The sequence below is a fragment of the Babesia bigemina genome (assembly GCF_000981445.1).
Source record: "Babesia bigemina genome assembly Bbig001, chromosome : V".
Lineage (NCBI taxonomy): Eukaryota > Apicomplexa > Aconoidasida > Piroplasmida > Babesiidae > Babesia > Babesia bigemina.
In genome coordinates this window covers 191,193-211,708 of record NC_027220.1, presented here as the reverse complement: position 1 = coordinate 211,708, position 20,516 = coordinate 191,193, and the positions used below count along the sequence as shown (strand labels likewise).

General features: G+C 50.1%; 9 protein-coding genes across 9 annotated transcripts; 4 read left to right on the top strand and 5 right to left on the bottom strand.

The window, feature by feature from the left end:
* Positions 1-1,646: 1,646 nt before the first annotated feature.
* Positions 1,647-4,451, bottom strand: BBBOND_0404940 (hypothetical protein; the record flags this gene model as incomplete). Its single annotated transcript, XM_012914741.1, has 1 exon — positions 1,647-4,451. One exon carries the CDS (start codon positions 4,449-4,451, stop codon positions 1,647-1,649), a length of 2,805 nt encoding a protein of 934 aa, XP_012770195.1.
* Positions 4,452-4,978: 527 nt separating this feature from the next.
* On the top strand, positions 4,979-5,167 carry BBBOND_0404930 (hypothetical protein; the record flags this gene model as incomplete). The annotated part of the gene is made up of 1 exon (XM_012914740.1): positions 4,979-5,167. One exon carries the CDS (start codon positions 4,979-4,981, stop codon positions 5,165-5,167), a length of 189 nt encoding a protein of 62 aa, XP_012770194.1.
* Positions 5,168-5,991: 824 nt separating this feature from the next.
* BBBOND_0404920 (methionine aminopeptidase I, putative) lies at positions 5,992-8,500 on the bottom strand (the record flags this gene model as incomplete). The annotated part of the gene is made up of 6 exons (XM_012914739.1): positions 5,992-6,119; positions 6,495-6,829; positions 6,867-7,557; positions 7,593-7,837; positions 7,874-7,997; positions 8,035-8,500. 6 exons carry the CDS (start codon positions 8,498-8,500, stop codon positions 5,992-5,994), a joined length of 1,989 nt encoding a protein of 662 aa, XP_012770193.1.
* Positions 8,501-9,277: 777 nt separating this feature from the next.
* BBBOND_0404910 (zinc finger protein, putative) lies at positions 9,278-11,875 on the top strand (the record flags this gene model as incomplete). The annotated part of the gene is made up of 1 exon (XM_012914738.1): positions 9,278-11,875. One exon carries the CDS (start codon positions 9,278-9,280, stop codon positions 11,873-11,875), a length of 2,598 nt encoding a protein of 865 aa, XP_012770192.1.
* Positions 11,876-12,309: 434 nt separating this feature from the next.
* On the top strand, positions 12,310-13,242 carry BBBOND_0404900 (hypothetical protein, conserved; the record flags this gene model as incomplete). The annotated part of the gene is made up of 1 exon (XM_012914737.1): positions 12,310-13,242. The coding sequence occupies one exon, from the start codon at positions 12,310-12,312 to the stop codon at positions 13,240-13,242; it is 933 nt and encodes a 310-aa protein (XP_012770191.1).
* A 419-nt stretch (positions 13,243-13,661) lies between these two features.
* On the bottom strand, positions 13,662-14,903 carry BBBOND_0404890 (hypothetical protein; the record flags this gene model as incomplete). Its single annotated transcript, XM_012914736.1, has 4 exons — positions 13,662-14,004; positions 14,042-14,290; positions 14,333-14,409; positions 14,445-14,903. The coding sequence occupies 4 exons, from the start codon at positions 14,901-14,903 to the stop codon at positions 13,662-13,664; spliced, it is 1,128 nt and encodes a 375-aa protein (XP_012770190.1).
* A 34-nt stretch (positions 14,904-14,937) lies between these two features.
* BBBOND_0404880 (hypothetical protein, conserved) lies at positions 14,938-15,409 on the bottom strand (the record flags this gene model as incomplete). The annotated part of the gene is made up of 3 exons (XM_012914735.1): positions 14,938-15,103; positions 15,138-15,269; positions 15,306-15,409. 3 exons carry the CDS (start codon positions 15,407-15,409, stop codon positions 14,938-14,940), a joined length of 402 nt encoding a protein of 133 aa, XP_012770189.1.
* A 37-nt stretch (positions 15,410-15,446) lies between these two features.
* BBBOND_0404870 (-tRNA-specific adenosine deaminase-like protein 3) lies at positions 15,447-16,549 on the bottom strand (the record flags this gene model as incomplete). The annotated part of the gene is made up of 3 exons (XM_012914734.1): positions 15,447-15,907; positions 15,945-15,994; positions 16,116-16,549. 3 exons carry the CDS (start codon positions 16,547-16,549, stop codon positions 15,447-15,449), a joined length of 945 nt encoding a protein of 314 aa, XP_012770188.1.
* Positions 16,550-16,744: 195 nt separating this feature from the next.
* Positions 16,745-20,450, top strand: BBBOND_0404860 (-Uncharacterized protein C19orf29 homolog; the record flags this gene model as incomplete). The annotated part of the gene is made up of 17 exons (XM_012914733.1): positions 16,745-16,994; positions 17,032-17,130; positions 17,169-17,203; positions 17,241-17,322; positions 17,358-17,393; positions 17,431-17,517; positions 17,556-17,629; positions 17,671-17,767; positions 17,806-17,944; positions 17,980-18,080; positions 18,118-18,189; positions 18,237-18,343; positions 18,626-18,856; positions 18,894-19,107; positions 19,145-19,557; positions 19,595-19,653; positions 19,934-20,450. The coding sequence occupies 17 exons, from the start codon at positions 16,745-16,747 to the stop codon at positions 20,448-20,450; spliced, it is 2,613 nt and encodes an 870-aa protein (XP_012770187.1).
* Between the last annotated feature and the right edge of the window lie 66 nt (positions 20,451-20,516).

Genomic DNA, 20,516 nt, shown 5'->3' with positions numbered 1-20,516 from the left:
TGTGAGGACAGAGATGTAATCTTCCAATACAGATGTTCGTTATCGAATTATATAGGCCGTCGCTATACACCGAACAGGCGGTGTTGATAACGCAATGACGACAATGTTGGCTCATCGCAGACAGATCTACAGTCACCGTGGCATGCGGTATTTGCAACGCATGTCGTTGCAGTATATATGTTTCAGACGGCAATAGTACATACTGATCTCACGTTGGTTAGCTGCGTTTGCGCTGGTCAATCAACAATGGAAATTGTACGATGGATTGCGTGTGGTATGGCACATCATGAGCCGCTCCGTGTTCATGACTCCCCGCAGCTTACAGGCATATAACAGCATATACGCTATGGGAGTGCGCACTTAGTTAGACAAGCAAACAGTAAAATGATGTAGGAAGTACTATTTCATTTAGACTGCGAGTCAGATGTCGACGTGGATGACCATCCAGATTCGCTGCATTGTAATCACGGGGTGGAGCAGCCAACCGCCCACCATCCGCGTTAATTGGCGATTCCTACTGCTGTAACCAGGTTTAACGTCAACGATGCCACGTCCATGTGCTTTGCGCTAGCTCTGGGCACAATCAGATTATAAATACGCTGTGACCTTCGCCCCTACTGTACTGGGTGTATGTTTTTAATGTTGTGGCCTTAGCCGCATCATGCTCCATCGTAATACTTGCGGTGACCATAACGTTAAGCCACTATCTCCTCGCTCACATCTTCGAAAGTGGTGCACGTTGCTCATCCATCACCAGGTACTAATGACCTTGTTCTATCTAACCAAGGGCTTTGCAATGTAGTTGACTACTGAGTTATCTCAACCACAACATATAGTCCCATCTGTTAGATTCATTTCTCATATCATCATTATGTTAATACGCGAGTGCGCATTCTGGCACTACGTCTCACGTTCCAACACGAAAGGTCGGACCTCTTGTTGAACCAATGCGTGTCGGGCGTATTTCCAAGTTGCCTGATGTTTACCTTAGTCCGACCATATTGACATGTATCTGACACGTAATATCCCATCGTGCATAGCCTCGCACTTTCTCCTCGCCTAGCCCATCACGGTGCAGGCTGTGGGTGGGCCCGGTGTCGCCTTGAAAGTCTCACTTGGAAATCGTCATTTAATTCACTCTGTTTTTAGATATTGTACAATGAGATTTGATGTAAAGATATGACGGGCAGGAAGTCATACTTGTCTTAATTCCCACCTATGGTCTACTGTGGGCAGGCACTGACAATGCAGTCGCTCAATAACACCATCGTACCTTTTGAACTACAGTAACATATATCCGGCGTAATCCATCTTTGCCTGTTAATGGCACTGCGACTCTTTCAACTTCTTGGAATATGTGTAGACGGGCGAATCTCATCTTCCCCATTAAGTCAGTTTAAAATGAAATGCCATGGTACAGTTGTACGTGATTACGATATACGTCATTGGTCTAACTTACGGGGAATCATGCAAAAATAAACAGTTATAGTAACACAAGAATATGTCGTTCAACTGGCAATTACAATTGCAATTTTCTACCCAAAGCAATGCTGTCTCTGGAGACACAAACCAACATAACGACCAACACGAACTATGACAATTTAAGTGGCTAATTGCCAAACGAGTTACCGAGTTTTATCTACTCATTACTTGGAGTAGTAATTCTCGATCTGGATGGTGGATAGGACGATACCCTTGATGGTCACGCATCGGCACTGCAACGGCGGGGTCTGGTGCAGGTTCTCCCCGGGTCCTATACGAGCACTGTCGAATAGCAAGGTAACGAAGTGGCTGGATGCTGATGCAATCAGCGACTTGCTTATTTCGGTTAGGTTCTTCACTTCACCATTGACGTAGACCTGGTCGAAGCAATTGGGTGGGTCCAGGACGTACGGCGCGGGGCAGTAGAAAGCGGCTTCTTTAGCAATCTCAATGTCGATTTCGCAACCGATTTCCTGCCATTCCGCATCGTAGAGTTTGGGTGTGTCAGGCTTGAACAACTCATCCGATGAGGACTTAACACCGCACCCTTGCATGTATGGGTCCGTCATCTCTACGTCAATTTGAACTACGTTCCACGTGTATTCCTCTAATAGTGCTACAGGTGGGGGAATGGCAGCTGCAGCTGCGTTATCGTTGCTTTGATCAAAATCTGATTCTGAAAACTCCTTGCCGCAAATGAATGTCATAGGCACGTATTCCGAGTGATCTGGATCCCTGGAAACCAAAATTGCGCCGCTATTGGATTTGATTATTAAACCACGGTATTCTTCTGTATATTCTGACAGAATGACTTTAAATCCACCTCTTGTCCCAGCGATTCGCTCTCCGTGTGACTTTCGAATTAGCCTATGTCCTTCTGCGGTACTATATACTTTGTAATGGTTGTATCCGCGATCATATGGTAACCAGGTAGGTGATGCGACGGCGTTATTCTCATCGTCGTACAACCCTCCATCCAGAACACACCTCATGAAGATTTCTGTGCCAGAGTGTAGTGTAATAGGTCCCTGGGGCATGTTGTGTAGCACAATTGATCGCATAGGATTGGAAACACCGTAAAATAATGCCACCTCACTCCAGGGCAGTAATGAGTAAGGCAGCAACCTTTGATACGCCTCTTCACGACGTACTGTGTACGTGTACTCTTCACGACGGTTGGATCTCAAAATAAGTCTAGATGTCTCGTATCCATGTTCATCGACACAACTACAAGCGTGACTGACGGGGATATTTTGGAAGCTCATGTCGAATACTTGGAATCGTCGAACGGGGTAAAGTGTGACATTGCGCACAGCTGTAGGAAATGGCGCAATCTTATTGGAGGAGAGGTCGTATCCTGTGGACTCGCAATTGTTTGGAAGCAGCTCCTCATTGTCCCCGCATTGAATGCCGGCTTGCTTCTCGCCACTCATGACATTTAACACCCATTCAGATGTTAACGCCATACCATGCCCCATGTCTCTAATTGTAAGAGAGTCAATATCATTTGCCGGATCAAACATACTTGGCCTCCATCGGTCACAACCAATAATATTGAAGCGATAAGTAGGCGCAAATGAGACGTTCACCACAGCGCGTATTTTCTCGAGAACGTATTCGTTCCTAGATATGAATGTCCAATGATATAAAAACGAGTTGTATCCTTTTCGTAACGCCAGAGGTCTGTCCATACGGTACTTCAGCTTCACCTCTCCTCCCTCCACTTGGGATACATCTACCTCGATTGCGCCGCCAGTAAATGCTTCGTAAATCAAGATTTCGTCGTAATCATTGATGTCATAAATTGTTTGTATTTGGCGTAGCGTCAATTCCGTGTCCGGCTTGAATTCACTGTCGTATGCATGGGTAGATGGAAGTTGCGAGAATGGGACGGTCGAATCATCCTCGTCAATATCGTCAACATCTTCTTCGTATTTCTCGCCGGTAGCAGCAGACTTGTCTGTTTGTTTTGGCAACTTGATGGTCAACGTAGTATCAGGATGTAGCAACGCTGAACACCAGGTGCCACGAATAGGCTTGAACCTGTTACGGACAATCATGCTAGCTATGTCACAAACGTATTCAGTTTTCCAACGGATCTCCATCCTTGCCTTCACGTGACCAGTCTCAGGATCTATGCATCGACATTCGCCGTTGAAGCGGGGTAATGCTACGTCATTAAAATATCTAGCTACAACCCATTTTCCACGATTATTAAAATTCCTATATAAATGTGGTGTAGGAGCAGTCACGACTCTGCCCGTACTGTCCAAGAGATACCTCATGCAATCGTTCGGTTCTATTCTGCCCTTGCAAACGAAACCAGTACGTAATGTCGACATAGGATTTACTACACAAGAACGTGTGCCAGTGACAGGGTCTACAGTCACGTCATTATCTGGAGCAAAGAGTTTCGAGGGACGACTTCCACAGCCTTGCATTAATTGATGATTAAGGCCTCTGTGCAAAAATACCACACCCAAGCTCTTACCTATCTTGGCTATTTCGCCAACCAATGGTGTGGTCGGATTCCATAAATAAATTTCGGTTTCATCAATCTCCCGTAGGTGAGCAAGTTGTCCTTGCAGCGCATCACTCAATACCAAATCCCTAGGACCACAAATGAATGCCACACGTTCTTCAGTAATGGCATATATATGGTCATCCATTAGATCGATATGCAACTCTGTTTGCGACTCCTTTGACACTTTCCGAACATATGCGCGTGGTGCTTCGTTGACCACTACCTTCGAAAAAGGGACAGAGTGAAACTTGCCGTCTTCAATCACATAGGTTTTGAGAGTATTGCCATGATAAGCGGTTGGTTGGGGATGCCATACGTACTCAGTTCTGTTGACTTGGCGTGGGCATGCCAGAGTTGCAATTCCAATGTCATCCACATTTATGTGGAATGCAACTAGGGCATTGGTATACAAAGAGCTCATACTATCTGTGAAGTCATATTCCATTGCGCTTATGAATCCAATAAACTGCAGAATTATAGCGCAAATTGCCAACGGGGCTCCTATAAATTTCGCCATGGTTATATTTTGCGTCCGACGACAGAAAAAAATAACCTTGAGTTAAAATGGCCTCCCACCAACTTACCACGCATGAATATATGAATTAATTAATAAGAAGGGCTAGTAATTTTCAAAGCAGTGGCAGTGAAGATTCCACCTCCCCAGCTAGCTGCCTTGTTATGGAAGAATTTTCCTCAAAAAATAAGGACTAAAAAATTAATATATTAGACAACAGTGTTAATGTTATATCATTGATAACTTTTTTATGCAATTTATGTAACTTTAATTTTATGTATGAGGCATCGTTGTCTTTCCCAACAAAATTCTCCTCTGCAAGACACCCATCATTGGCGATACATTATCATCGCAATGCTATCGCCATTCTCGATGTGGCGATTTACAGCGCATATAACGTTGTGGAGACGATGCCATAGAAGCGTGAAAGGTGCCAATGCCTTTTAAAGGATAAGACGATGCCCATGGTTGTACCAAATGTTGTGACGTGGAAATGGATTGTGGAGCGACAGTATAATATGCATCTACTAGCTCTTGGCATCTCCGATCGCATAAATTCCCACATCCAACGCGATGTTAGAACTACAAATCCGTACGCTGCGATGAGTAACGTGATACCTATTGATGATAATGACCCGGCCAACTAACCTCTACCCCAAACTTGATAGACGCCCGCATGGATGGCACCAGTGACGATCGGCAATGCACCGACGTGGATCCCGCAACCAGTATCAGCGTGAGGCGGCAGAAACGCAAAATCGAAAACAGGCCATATACGCTTAGCCACATAGGACACTTTAGAATGAGAAAACATAATAAAAGATGCAGCTAGCAGAGTATATAATTCAGAACAGAGAGATATTACCGGTATTGATTGAGCCGTAAATCAATGACCTGGTTGTGGGCCGATAGTGCACCATGAAGCTGAGTGTGTCTATTCATGCCATAAGGTAATGAGTGCCATTCTAGGTGAGGTAGTCAATCATCTGTTAGGTCACTGAATGTTACACCTACGTCAAGGTAGGGATTATAGATGTCTTTACACGCACATGGTGCTCAATGATCTCAGGACGTTGTACAAAATGACAACAGGAGCGCGTAGCTATAGAGGCGTAAACAGGCAAATTTGTTGTCATCATTAATTTGGTAAAGCGGAAGAGTTTCACACTTGGTCAGTCATTACGGCGGCACAAGATCAAGCATAGGTTGCCATGGGATAGCATTATGAGATCGTACGTAGTTGAGAGTCGGACCATATCTATGTATGCGACCTGCGTCTCCAAGGCATGCTGGCAATGGACGCTCACGGTATGCTTTCATTGAGAAATATGGCATTGTAATTACCACAGAATACGGTGAATGGCGCGCTATGTGTTTTAGACACACATTTTGTGTACCGTCAGTTGTTCGACTATGGTAGTGCTCTGAGTTATGTTGTTCGTTGTTTTGCGGCGTTGTTTGTTAGGTGATATTAGGTAAAGATGGTCAGTGACAGGCGTTTTGTTGTAGCAACGTCAGCAAATACAAAAAACGCCTGGACATTTTTGTCGCCTTTGCTACAACTTTCGGATTTTCTATCCTTGTTTAGATCTTTTCTATCTGAGTGTGATGCAATAAACAAAGTATTGGTTCGATTAGTAACCAAATAGCGCACGTATTTACTGTTTAGATGCCCACAACCTGCAATACTCCACTCCGATGAGCTATTGCGGCCTAACTGGGGAGATATCGCCTGTAGCGCCGTCGCATTGTGACATCATTGAGGTCACAACAACGAATAATGTGCATATAATTCACACTACTAACGCATCCCTTTAATACGGTGTGCACTGCCATTTGGATAACACTTTAGAACAGAAATGAATGCCAATACCCGGAACACGCGGCATTACAAGTGACGTTTGCACGCATCAGATAGCAGATGCAGAAATAACACTTATTAAACAGTTTGGATGGGCTCCTCCCAATATAAACTAGGTGACGATGGCAAGCGCTTAGTGAGAATTTCGTGCCCGTTGTCTGTGATAAGTATGGTGTGCTCAAATTGCGCCGTTTTCTTTCCATCCCTTGTGGCCATGGTCCACCCATCAGGCCACGTCACGCACTCTTCATGACGACTGCGTGTGACAATTGGCTCTATTGTGAATACCATCCCTGGTTCCATTATGACATCGCTTTCATTGTCCGCGTGATGTATGATTGGGTTTTCGTGGAAGTTCCGGCCTATTCCGTGTCCAACTAGATTGGGAAGAACGTTACAGTTATTCGCTTCGACCCACTCGCGTATTACCCTGCCAATCTCATTCACCCTGAAGCACCGATGTATTACAGTGTTCTTGCACCTACCTGACTCCCGGTGCACATATCTGTATTGCCCGCATAAGCGCATCGTAAGCAACCTTCATGAGCGCCACATCATCTTCGAATGTGTGTGAGAACAGATATGGCTTGAGATGCCTATTCGGGTCGGCCTTTTGGAATATATGCCTGATGATATCGGGATTTGGTATAGTGGTGAATTTCTTCGGCTGCCCCGGTGGTGATATGGTGGTGGGTATTTGTGTAGCCGGGATTCCAACAATACGCCCGTCATAACTGCTTTCTTGGTTGACTGTGTTGTAGAGTGTTTCCACGTCCATGGCTACCCTAGTGCCAATACGCTTAAAATCGTCTTCCTTGTTACTCAGGAATAACGGTTTGCGATCGGTGTCATCGGTGTACAAATATTCGAACCATTCGCCCCAACCGTCGTTCACTTGCAACCTTCGCACAGCTGCATCTAGTGCCTGCAGCAGGTTTAGTTGCATCATTATGGTTGCGCCGGCGTCCCAGACATTATCATGCAATGATGCATGGTATCGCATTTTGTTGCGCTCATACATTCCGATTTCCGTCTTCCTATTTGCCACTCGTTTCGGGTCCTTGGCTGGCAGCACGATGAAAGTTTCCGAGACATCACCGTGGAAGCCATCTGCGTAGACCGTCACGTCGACGTTCAGAAGGTCCCCCGCGGAGAGCACCGTCGAATCCGGTATGCCTGAGCGTATGTAACATCATAATGCGTTAACTAACCGTGACATGCTATTTCATTGACTGAGGTACATACGGACTTTGGGAAGCCATGGTAGTTTAGAGGTGAGGGGTATACCCCCTTGATACGAGCCATTTTGTGAACTAAACGGTCGATATCATCCGTGAAAACGCCTTCGACGACAAGAGGGTTTATTGAATCGAGAATTTCCCGCGCTATTCTACAAGCTTTCCGTATTCCCTCTATTTCTTGCGCATTTTTTATCGTGCCCCTTGGATCGTCCTGGCTGTCCACCATGTCACGTGGTGAAGCGCTTACTTACCCCCTGTAGTCGCTATCTCTCGGATACTCCACATACGTCGGGATTCCTGACTTATAATAGTTCGGCCGTTCAACACCCTTGGCTGGCAGGAGCCTCCCACTGACAACTCCCTTTTTTATAGGACCTAAAACAGATTAAGCTGGTACTGCAGCCCATGTTACCTGTGTAACTGTAAATATCCCATATCTGCTTAATTGTTGCGCTTGGATAATCTTTCTTCAACTCCTGCAAGACCTCCTTGCTTTTATTTGAAACAGGTTCTGGCGTCTGCGTCTTGGGGTCGCCGAACCCTTTCGGTGCCTGCCTTCTGATATAGCGCTCCTTTTCGAGCACATGTTTCTGGCTTGCGATATCTGCTGGGCGCTTTGGCCGGCAGCTGGCAGTCTGGGTGACACCGCATTCGCGCCTGCGGAAACATCTACCGCCTCCACCTCGACCTTCGTCGGCGATATGCCCCAGGAATGCGATTGAAGCGGCATTTGTCACACCGAATGCCGGTTTTGGAGTCCATAAAGGCCTGTTGACCGCAACATGTGCAGCGCTGACGGCGGCCGTTTCACCTGGAACGGCATCACGGAAGGCTAGGCCCGTGAACGTCGCGGCTATGCCGAACAGCGGGATGTTCATGAATTATGCTTCACATTGACAATGTGCGCCTGATGTAAGTTAGGTGTCTAGGAGGTGAAGTGGATAGCTGCGGTCACTCCGGCCTCAGTGACAGACTGCATGATGAAACATTGCAACAAATATATGTTTTCGCGATGTGTTGTGATCATGACTGTAATCTGAGGCGTACGACCGCTAAATATGCCCGTGACATTTTCGGGCGTCATACCACGTTTAGACGCAATTAGCCGTCTCGTGTCACGCGCATAGCTCTTTATCGTGACACCAGATCACCATTGGCACGTTCCATGAGCAATGTGTGACGCTGACCTAATTATTAACGCGTTTTACATCCGTAGAGTGGACAGGGCGCATCGTCGCCGTACGTCTGTGGACTTAGCTAGTCTCAGCTTTGGGTTTGCTGCCTGCTAACCGACTTTAGCGTTTTCAATTGAAAAGCACACTCTATACGATGTGGATTTCGCTTCAACTGGGAGCAGTACACACGTTTACCGCTCGAGCAGACGTTCACGGTTAACTTCTGTCATTTGCACAAACACGGTCGACCGAAAAACAGCGCGCTGTAAAAAGTGCCAACTATTTTTCCCCGCGTGTGCGAGTCCATTCATTTGCGTGTCTGCGTTATTGGCGTTTGTAGGGGCAGCTCGCTGTGCAGGGCTCATTGTGTCGTCTTTCCGGGGTGTGAACGTTACACCAAAAACCCGATGTATTGTTAGCTCGACTCGTATTAATCTGGGTACGACTCGTGGTTACATTCTGGCCGTTGAGGTGCGATAAATGGAGAGTGAGCCGATTCCGCTGGGAGCAACGGGAAAAGATAGTATAATAGAGGCCTCTGTCGGCGGTAACGCGTTGGATGGAGTAATTGAGCTGGAAGAGAAGGAAGTGGAGAGCCCTGCGAGCGAAGGTGTGATATCGACATCCTCGCTAAAGCGGCGCTCTCTGGGCGCGGGAATGGAGCTGCACCAGAAGCGGCAGGCGCTGCCTGACTCCAATATGGGCCTACGTGAGGTGGATCCGACGGATGTAGGCGACATATCGCAGGACGAGTGCCCCGCAAGTGCGGGTGCGCCCCCTCCGTCTGATTTGGGCCCCTCATCCGGCTTCGTCGATCCCCTGGGCAGGTATCCAGGGGGGCCTGAGATGAGCGATAGGCCCAGCGTCATGTTTGCTAACATCAATGGCGAGTTTTCGGCGACTACTCCCCCTTTGTTTGCGAGCGCGCAGTTGTTAAGCGAGCCACTCGTTCCGGTGGACCACTTGTCGCTCTGCGTGAACCGCCAATCTATGAACGATGTCCACGGCTCTGCTGTGGCGCGTGACTCCTCGGTCTGCGTGGATCACTCGTCCATCGGGACTTATGGATCGTCGTGCGCGACCCAGGGAACCTCTAGGGAGCGCGGGGACTGCGCAACTCACCCATGCACCATCGACGCGTTTGATGATAACGTAAGCAACGCGACGTCCAACAGTTTGCCCGACGTGCCAATGGGCGTTTCGCGCATCGATGAGGTTCATCCGGCGCCGTATGACGATAACATGGATGCGTCGCCTGACATCGACAACTTGGACCTGGTTTCGGCTCCTTGCGGAGGTTTCGAGATGCTCGAATCTTACACGGCAACAAACGATTATGGCTGTATAAGCCAGATATCCAACCCTGTATGCATGAACCATCTTGAAGATACGGCCATTCTGGATACAATGCTTGGTCCCACGCGAAGTTCGCAGGATTCGGTTTCTAACCTGATCGGCAGTGCTGTTGATACGCACAGAGAGGTGGACAGCATGCCGAGTTTGGAGATTCGGCGTCTGAGCAACGGGTCTGTTAACCTTGCGAGTGACTGCGGTGATGTGAAACGTCAGATTGTGGTCGATGAGAACTTGACCAACACAATTCTGAAGGACCTAATCTGCTCCATATGTCTGGAGTATTTTTACTTCCCGGTGACGCTGAGTTGCGGGCATACGTTCTGCCGCTACTGTATTGGTCACCTGCGCCTCGCCGGCAAACTGTGCCCGTTGTGCCGCAAGGAGGTCGGGCGCCCGCCTAGCGTGAACACTATCATGTGGAACCTAGTGAAGGCACTGAAAATTAGGAAGCGTCCTACGCTTCCGGAAGCGCCTCGTGACACGTCCTTCGAGGAAGAGAAGGCATGGTGGGACGAGCACTGTCTGAAGCCATTCATGAGCCTGCCGCTATTTCTGCGCATCATGTTCGGAGACATTGTGCAGACGCCTCCATTTTTTGACGATGTATGCACGTGCGTAGTCGACTTTTTCGATAAGCACGCGTCATGGTCCAAAGCTAAGTGGGTTTTCACGGTTGAGGATTCTCGCGTCTTGCGTCGTCTGGTGGGCTTCGATAGTGAGGACATGGATGCAACGTCGACCCGCCTTCAGCTTTGGGTGGAGAACTACCTGAGTAACAATCCCCACCTGTGCTGTAGCACAGAAGAGCCCTACCCGTTTGTGTTGAAGGTGTACAGCGACATAAACCACAAGATCGACGGTATTTCGTTCAACGCCATGAATATTCACCACCGTTTACCGTGGGACGCGGGACGTCATGTAAAGAGTCTGTTGCATCTCCCCCACTCTTCGGTTTCCCTGAGCCACCTGATTTTCGTGCCCTGCGGCCAGGGGCACGTGGGTCTGCTGGACTGCGGGTCCACTATCGGTACTATGATTAAGTTACAAGGGCAGAGAACTTTGCAGGATGGTGACAGGATCCATGTCGGTGACAAACACGAGGTTGATGTTATACTGTCTAGCACGGACCCCGACATGTCCTACGATCATTTGCGCTGGGACCCCGTACGCAAGGAGGTTGTCGATTTGACCGCCCCAGAGCTTGTGAACGTGGACCCGTCGTCGCTGGAGTCCATCGACTGCCCGCTTTTGCTGCGTATTTACGCAGACGCCCAAGAGGAGCGCGAAGTGTGGACTAACCCCAAGGGCATAATTCTCGGCCGAGGCCCCCAGACGCAATCCGCGTTCAAGAAGCTAAGCATAACTACACAGAACGGCTATATTTCGCGTGAGCATTGTCTAATCTATTACGACGGGAGCCGCCCGTCTGGTCAGCGCTGGATTTTGCGCGACATGAGTACGCTGGGCACTTTTTTGAAGGTGAAACCGTTTCAACAGCCAATTCCTATTGAAACTGGCTTCATTTTTAAGGTGGGTCAGTGCAAGGTTGAGGTTTGTAGCGCCACTGACGGACTTCACCGCCGGGCGCCCAACTCGCCCGCGGCGCTGATTCTGTCTCAGCTCATCCACAACCACTTTTCCAACGTCGCCGCCACTATCCCACCACCTCAGGCGCCCGACACAAATGTAGTTCAAAGCAACAACTCACAGCCGGAGGTGTAATATTTAAGTGTGTTCTGTTGGTCAGGTGCACATGCTTGGGTGTCATGGCACACGTTGGTCGTGGCTTGGGACTCTGTGTACAATTAATTATGAGCCCAAAATAGTATTTTCGTCAGCGACGTTTTCGTAAAATGCGATTACGTTGCTAATATTTGTGCTTGCGAAATATGCAGGCACGTGCAAAATTTTAGACTGGACGTGTTACCGTACAGTGCTCCGCCACTCGACATTTTTCAAGGCGGCCTTTGTCACGGCAAGTTGTGAGCATATTGGTGCGAAAACAGCATCACCTTACACTGCGGTATTTGTCAACGTTTGCCGCTGTGTCTCTCAGGCCGCGACAGGAATACCTTTAGGCCGCCTACACATCGGTAAATGCAGTTTTTCATCGGCGTTTTGCTCAAGAATAATATTATATGGCGTCTTTAATCGAGATGATCGAGGTTGTGGCTGGTAATTCGAGTCGCTCTCTGTCTTCTGGCGGTCATGTGCCTGGTGCGACGCTACGCCGCCTGGAGGACGAGTCTGACGTCAACCTCCCTCCAAAGTCAAATGCCGTTGTCCGCGTGGTAGATGCGGTTCAGCGGTGTGGGACTACTGCTTCAGACTGCGATGCAGCTCGCGAATCATCTGAGTCCTTCCCGGTGAAGGGCTCTGCTAGTAGCGCGGAACCCGATGATGGTTCCTACAGCGACGACTCTTCGCAGTCACTCGAGAGTGAGCAGTCGTCAGATTTGGTGATATTTGACTATGACGACACCATTCTCCCTACATACGCGCTCGCGTGCGCCCAGAAGCACTCAGTGGGCCAGCAGTTGGTTGATCCCAATACAATTCGGGACGAGCTTGATCGGCTAACGGATGCAGTGTTGGTCAATTTGAACAACGTCGTTCGCGTGGCCACGTTAGTGGTCGTCACCAACGCTAGCTCGGACTGGGTCATGCAGAGCTGCGAGCGATACTTACCTCGCATTGGGGAGTTTTTCGCGGAGCACAACATTCGCATTATCTCGGCGCGCGACAGATTAGACAACAGCCTCCTCGCGCAGAAGCACTGGAAGTATTTCGTTTTTATCGATTTGATAGAAGAACAGTTCATCGATAAGCTAAAGAGCGGCGAACCTTTCACAGTGACGTCCATCGGCGACGGGGCGGAGGAGCGTCAAGCCTGTATGAAATTAGCATCAATTTTTAAAAACCAGAAATGGGTTTTCAAGAATCTGAAACTCTTGACACAACCCACGTTGGGTTGTTTGATTCAGCAGCACCTGTTGCTGGCAAAGTCCTTCGACAATTTCTTTGAAATGAAGACATCGGCGGATCTTTGTATTCTGTTTGACAAAAAGAAGTCGCAGAGCGATGTTTAGATCCTTAACACACACATTTAATGCTTCATTTCCACATTTTAAAACGGTGTTTCGTGGTACGTATTCTACGGACCTTCTGGCGTGCCGCCATTTTCTTGTGCATTGCTTGTAGCCGTTCCTTTTTGTTGTTTGGCGAAGGCACGTCAAATACGATTGGCAACAGCTCTACTGCCGGCCATACGCGTGTGTTTTGGTCAACAGATTCGCGCAACATCTGTTCATGGATCTGCTGCGTCCTCGTATCTGCGAATGGTGCAGATATGCACCATTGATTTGAAACGGCTAACAATTCATCGTAGTTGGTGTGCCCTTAGTTGCTAACAGATGCATTTGCTATTATTATGAGGTCTAATGCTAGTTGTGACGCCCGATCAAGCAGCGTCCGTTGTTGCCGCCTGCCTTTTATTCGGTTTTACGAATCAGAGCGTTTTAATATAGGCGCTATGCACCAGAGGGCGTGACCCCGTTGTGGTGTATGCAAGTAAGCACGAGTGCGCCCCTTGCAGGCGAAATACGTTGGACTCTATTCCCTTTTGGTTTGCTTTCGACGCGCTCACGCCGATCCAAACAACCTTCCCCTTCCCATTGGTGCACTTCAATCCAATATCGAATATGGGAGAGTCGTAGGGTTGGAATGTGACGGGGTATTTTCCGGCCACTCCGTACCTCACAAGAAGATCTGATCGTTTCGTTGTAAAAGAATTCGAGAGGATGGCACCGAACTGTATCCAACCATCGATCTCCACTTCCTTTCCGTTAGAGCTGCGTAAACGTGCCTTAATATGACCACGAAACTCACATATAGATACCGTATCCGTCCTTCACATTGTCCGGATTGGCTAAGCATTTATCGTCCCCCAGTTCAACGGTGGTGAATCCACTCGTTGAATGACCATCGGCCTGTGCGACCCACCGCTGTCCTTTTAAAGCGTGGAATTCTTTCAGCACCATCAGCTGATTATCTTCGGATATTGCAGAATACCAGTGCTGCTGTGCCCTGTTCGATTCGAATATGATGGCTTCGTCAGCGACGGGGTTGTATAATAACCTGCGCAATAGTAAGACAAAGGTCGCTCGTTGTCTCACTCACTTTGATGAATGCGCTTGCCACTGTTGAACCATATACATAATTGATATGACGGAGAGAAAGATGTTGACGCATCCCCACTGCAGACATTGACTGGCGTTTGGCATGTTCGTACCTTTATGGTGCTGGCCTTGAAGTTGCTTGTCATCATGAACAGAACACTGCCCGCAACCCACAATACTGGGAACTGGAGCACAAACCCGAGTATGAGGGTAATCTTGAATATAAGTGAATCGTAAGTGACATCCGAGGCCCTTCTGACTTCTCCCCCCTCTACATCCCTTCTGGACCTGGACGTGCTGCTTGCATTCGTGGTGGTATTAGTGTTATTTTCATGGCGCATAAAGGTCATAACTCGTTCCTTAAATCTGCGCGATGCTCTATCCTTGAAGTTCGTGAACGCATCGTATAGGACCGCCACGTGCGTGTTAAAATGCCTGGATCCCTGATCGGGCAAGTCGGTTGTCACTGGCTCGCTTTCATGTCTCTCCGTTTCGACCTCAGGTTCGTTTAGTGTGGTCAGATCGATTTCCTCGTGCCCTGGCGCCACGCTGGTGGCCGCTGCGTCATGCATCGGAGCTACTGGCGCTTGTTGCGATACGTTGTCGTTAGTGCTCTCCTCCCTCGTTTCTGCCATTGACAGTGTTCGGCTTATCGTCTTGCTTCGCAAACGTCGGTGCAAGTGTCTCTGGCCACGGTTCCAGCTTTGCGTCGAACTTCCACTTGTCCACCAGCCTTTCGCGTTCCGGCTTGCTGTACCCCTCTATAAGGTACCTGCGCCACGTCACGCTGGTTATCGCAGCCCTACCTCCTCTTCCTGCCGTCGAGGAACTCGACCTGTAGTGCCGCAGGTGCGTCGTAATCGAGAATCTCCCAGGTGACGTAGAGCTGCGGAAATTTAAGCTTCAACTTGTCGCCCGTAGCGTATACTACGAGCCGCCTGTGCGCTATGTATCTCACGGTTATGACGCCCTACCTAGCGATATCGGCCGTATCTAAGCGCCTATTGGAGTAGGAGATGTGTAGCCGCCGCAGCGCCCCGAGTAGATGTAGCGGCGGTATGAGCGCATACCTTTGCATTATCCGATTTGCCCATGTGCGTTGGGCGAGTAACAATTTATATTCGTTTAATGGCAAATGCGCGAAAGTGGTGGTTTAGTTGTCTGGTATTGTGTATGCTGTGTACGGATCCCAGCGCGCCTATGAGTGCGTTCGGATGGAAGAACGCCACGCTCGCCACCCTGGAGTGTAACAGCGCCATTGCGCACATACAGCACGGCTCATGGCTCATGTAAACTTCGCATTGTGTGCACAGGTAATCCGGAATCTCGACATCGTCCGCAGGCTCCTCCGCCTCTGGTTCTGCTGCGTTATCGCTTCCATTGTGTGACCCCGTGAACCTCCTCTTTGCGTTATACATGCGTTTTGGGTCATTCTTCTGCAACTGCGCCACCTTTCTAATAGCCAGAAGCGCTGCGTGGTCGAGTATGTTGGCATCTCGTTCATCGACTGCCTTTGCGATAATGCGATCGTTGTGCGTGATAATGCATACGGCTTTGCCTTGATTGTTGCGGGACTCTGATTTGGCGTTGCATTTTATTGTAAAGCGGCATACCTTTAAGGGCGGTCTGAATCATGCCCAGCATCTTGTCTTTCAGTGCCTTGCTGAGCGGTGTTAAAGCGGTGACAGTTGTGGGCACTGTGCGACAGCATCACCAGCTGCGCACCGGCACTGATAAATAGCACATAAACGAACTACTAAGCACTACAACTCTCGCCGACTTACGTGATCTTGAGCGGCGTCACGCTTGGTTTTAGGTACTTCAGGGGCCAATGCTTAGACCACTGATGATACTGTTCCAGGGTACTGGGGGAGTGGCGCGGAACCTTGACTGTACGTTCGGAATGTATTTGTATGCCATTCTGCTCGAATTCGGAGCGGAAGGGCGCCTCGGAGTCTCTGCCGTATATGAGCAACAGGCGCTGTTGGTCGATCGGCTTGCACATTCGCACATATTGCAAGTTCCCTGGTAGCAAGACCTTCCGCGTGGCCTCCGTAAGCTTCAGCGCAGTTTGCGTGTTGCATCTGTCTATTTCTACAGCCCTGAGTTCCAAGAATTCAAGATCGCGCGTGAACTGCTCTCCCAGTACCTCTTGAACATCGTATTCTGCAGCTAAATCGGGGTCTGAGGGCACACATCCGCCACCAGAATCCCCCATCTGTCGAAAAAGCAGCGTAGCACCACCCTACGAGCGATTTTTACTGAGGGAGCCGCTTTGGAAGGCCACGCCGCGGGTGGTTAGACGCGCCCAAGGCGTAGCTGATATCGCTCACACACCAGCGCACATCTGTTCATTATGCCTTCTCACGGTGATGAATGTGTATTTACAGGTGATATAAACTTTTAGATGGCAATGGCAGCGCTGTGTAGACCTACGCACATCTGCAGGGCGGTGTTACTGTCGTTGTTGCTGTCTTTGACGTTTCGCGCCGCCTTTGCCTCGCGCATTGTACACCGCACATCAAAGGAAGCGTTACAGAGTTATGCTGTGAGTGAAGGGTCGGGGGAGTCTCCTTATCCGAACCGCTGCGCTTCTGGCCGGTGTCCAAAGGCTCGTCGTACGGATTCCGAAGGTCGATTCCTGGACTACTTAACTAGATTCGGTTTGTGTGTAGTGCCATCGAGATAACGATCTTGCAGTGTCGTCGTCTTCGGGGTTGCTGCTAGACGACATCATCCGTGTGCAGCTTGCCCAGCCTTTCGACGCGGCAGTTCAAACGTCGTTTATCGCATTACCAGGTACGACGGGCGTACATGTGTGTGCACATTCGCTACAGTTGGTGAAGGAATCGCTTCCAAGATAAGCTACCTGGTACGGATTACATGCCCGTCGTTTTCAGTCTCCGCAGTTCGGGAAATACTCTTGGGATATCGTTAACACCGTCGTTCTGTTGACCTCTTCCGCCTACTTCATCTACATATTCCTGTCTGGTACGTTCTTCCGTATGCTGTCTGATTGCGCGCAGACCCGCTGTCCAACGTCTGCATCTCCACGATCAGCTGTGGGTTGCCTTCCATCGCGTGGGACAATCTTCGCAGCGCACGTCATCGCGTCGTTGTTTCTCGGGCTGACGCACGACCTGATGCCCGTATGGTTGCTGGCAGTTCTCAGTTTTGTCATCGAAGGTATCCGGTTGTGTTCTGTGTTGCAAGGGCATGCGCAGGCGCGTTGTACGCTGTGCTCCAGTACATGAATCCCGGCAAACGCTCCCAAATCTGCGTGTACTTCACTTGTGTGGTAGGTGACACTGGCGAGCAGCCGTTTTCATAAAGGCGCAGGTGAAGGCCAAGCTGGTCTACGACCTGTTTGCTGTGCTGCCGATAGAAATAATCAGCCCGTCGTACACCGGCCCTGCAGGCGCCATCGCCACATATGGTTGGGTTCATTTTTCGTTATTTGTAAGCTGTTTGCAGTGTATGGTACGAGCAATTTCATGGCCGTACGTCTGAATTACGCCATCCTGCTGCTCATCACGGCGGCCGCCATTTTCCGCAAGCTTCCGCCGTACGTGTCAGGGGCGCCTTCCGGCCTGCACGAGGTGGATCTGGCGTCGTACGTTACCGAGCGCGACGCACCACAGTTCGCAGGTCTACGAAGAGGAAGATGGTGTGCCTCGTGGGAGCGTGGCCGTTAGCGGCGCTGATCCCGCAGGTGCTGTGCACGTGGCTTGGCACCCACAACCCAATCGGTGCGTGAGCAGTGTGTGATTCACTAATGTGGTTCAGGGCCGTACCAATTCTTCTTCGTGCCGACCCCATTCCGGCTGTCTGCGTTTGAGAGCTGGTTGGCCCTGCTGAGTTGGGCTATAATCGCAGTTGCGCTGTTCAACTACAGCAACGCGCAGAGCATTTCAACCGCGCGGTGGGACGGCAGCGAAGAGCGGTGGTCGCCCTCGTCTTCGCTTACATCGTCATCGGGATAGGTGTCCCCCTCAGGACCCGTGTTTACAAGGTATGGTGGGCCAGTTTGAGTCACCATGTTGTGTTCAGCAAGTTATTCATCATCGGGGGTTTAGAACCTTCTTTCGAAGAATCAATTCACAGTGGGAGCTTGCGCCGTTGCCGTGTTCGGCGGTTTCCACCCCAGAAGTGCGGCCTTTTTGCGACTCGCTAGCGGGCTGTCTGCCGTCAGACATAATGTCTCACCGCTTTATCGCATATTTTTAGTATGCGTGGAGTTCCTGCCCACGGCGGGGTGTGCGGTGGCGGGGCTTCCGCTGGCCGCGACGCGCAGTCCGACCCCGGCCGTGGCGATAAGTCTAAAAAGGGCAGCACTGTGAGCTTCGGCGGGCCCGACGGCAGGGTGCTGAACTTCGTAGTGGCAACCACCGAAGGCGGCTCCACGCAAGGCGATGAAAGCGCGCCTACTTGGACGCGCCTTTGGAAGAGGAAGGCGCCGCCTTCTGCCGCCGATAAAGCACATCCTGGCCCACAGATTGCACCCGTTAACGTAGAGGACGTAAAGGTTGGTGGCGGAGTGCGTTGTGATGAAAATGTGTTAGGAATCTGATACGAAGACGGGCCCGTCCGATGCGGACGCCAACGTCGGTGGAGGCCACCCCAAGCGGGCCAAACAAGCCCCCGCAACTATCGCACAGCCTCACACGACGGCGCGAACCGATACGGATCCGTCATCTTCAGATGACTATTTCAAGAAGGAGGACGAGTTCATGCTGCGGCAGGAACTCGAGAAGTCGAAGCTTCGAGTCAAGGACGGTGTGTATCTCGCAATCCAGTTCGATCATGCGTGCAGGTAGAGGCAATGAGCTGGACAACCTGTTGGTGTCTGGCACTCCTGTGACGTCGGTGGTTGACCTGTTCGACGGTGACGATGACGCCACGTTGCTACAACACCTGGAGCTGCTCAAGGCCCACTTGCACTTCTGTGAAGATGACAGCAAACGGTCACTTATAAAGGCTCTTGAGACGATCGTAAATAGCCGTCGTCTTGGCGATGTCGCTGGCGAAGTTAGCCAGTCCGTCTCATCTAAGATAAATTCGATCCTGTCCACAAAGAGCGTATCGGAGTTGGAAGGTACTGTGACGTTTCGGCATCTTCACCACAGTTTAGGTTATGAAAGCGAGATAAGGAAGAAGATGACCTCTGACGATGTTGTTGACACGAACTTCTGGGAGGCCGTGCTGTCCAGGATTCCCTTCTTCAAGGTGCGTCATCTCGCCCGCTGCCGCCACATGGTTTTAGGCGTGTTGTGTAGTGCGCGACCACAACAAGGGAGCGCCAGCAGATAACCTCGCTGCTAGGTACGTGTTTTACATGCCTTCGTGGTGTGGGTGGAGCTTCGTGTCTGCCGTTAGCTGTGGGCACCGTTCGTGCCAGTACCGCGTTTCGTGTACAGGATACCACCCGTGCCTGCGTCGTGTTTTCCGGCAGTAGCGGACTAAGAGCCTGTGATAGCGATTCTCTGAACCCCCGGAACTCTGCCTGAACAGATTTCCCCAGATTATGAGGTACATCTTATGTGTCCGTATGTGCGACTACCCGTTTGCAAATGCACCTTTTGCGTTTCACATCTTTGTGCAGCAACGTGAAACCGGTGACCCCCAAGGCCCCCGCTTCCCGCGCAGACGGTTCGGTGCGTGCGGTTGCCGACCCCAAGTACGAGCGGTTCATGAAAGCTCTAAAGCTGGAGACCGACGAGCACATGTTGACTGAGGACGTGCCCTACGGCAAGGACTCCGGTCGGAAGCCGCAGTTCGCGGCACGTGTGACGTTGAGCTACGATTGGAACAGCTACAACTTGAGCCACTTCGACCCTAACAACCCCCCTCCCAAGAGCGTGCAGGGATTTAAGTTCAGCATATTCTTCAGCAATTTGGAGAACCCGCGCGCAGTTCCGCAGTGGAAGCTGGCGAAGGACGGCGCTAACACCGACACGTGTCTGCTGGTGTTTAAAGGCGGTAGGCCGTACGCCCCTGTGGCCTTTCGCATCCCCGCCCGGGAGTGGGACACCGACCCGTCGCGTGGCTTCAAGAATTGCTTCAGCGAGGGTGTGCTGCACCTGTATTTCAACTTCCGCAAGCTGACTTATCGGCGCTAATGTTTTTTAAAATTTACACCCGTTCACGCTACGTTTCTTGGGGTGTGTAGTTGCGATGTCGTCTGA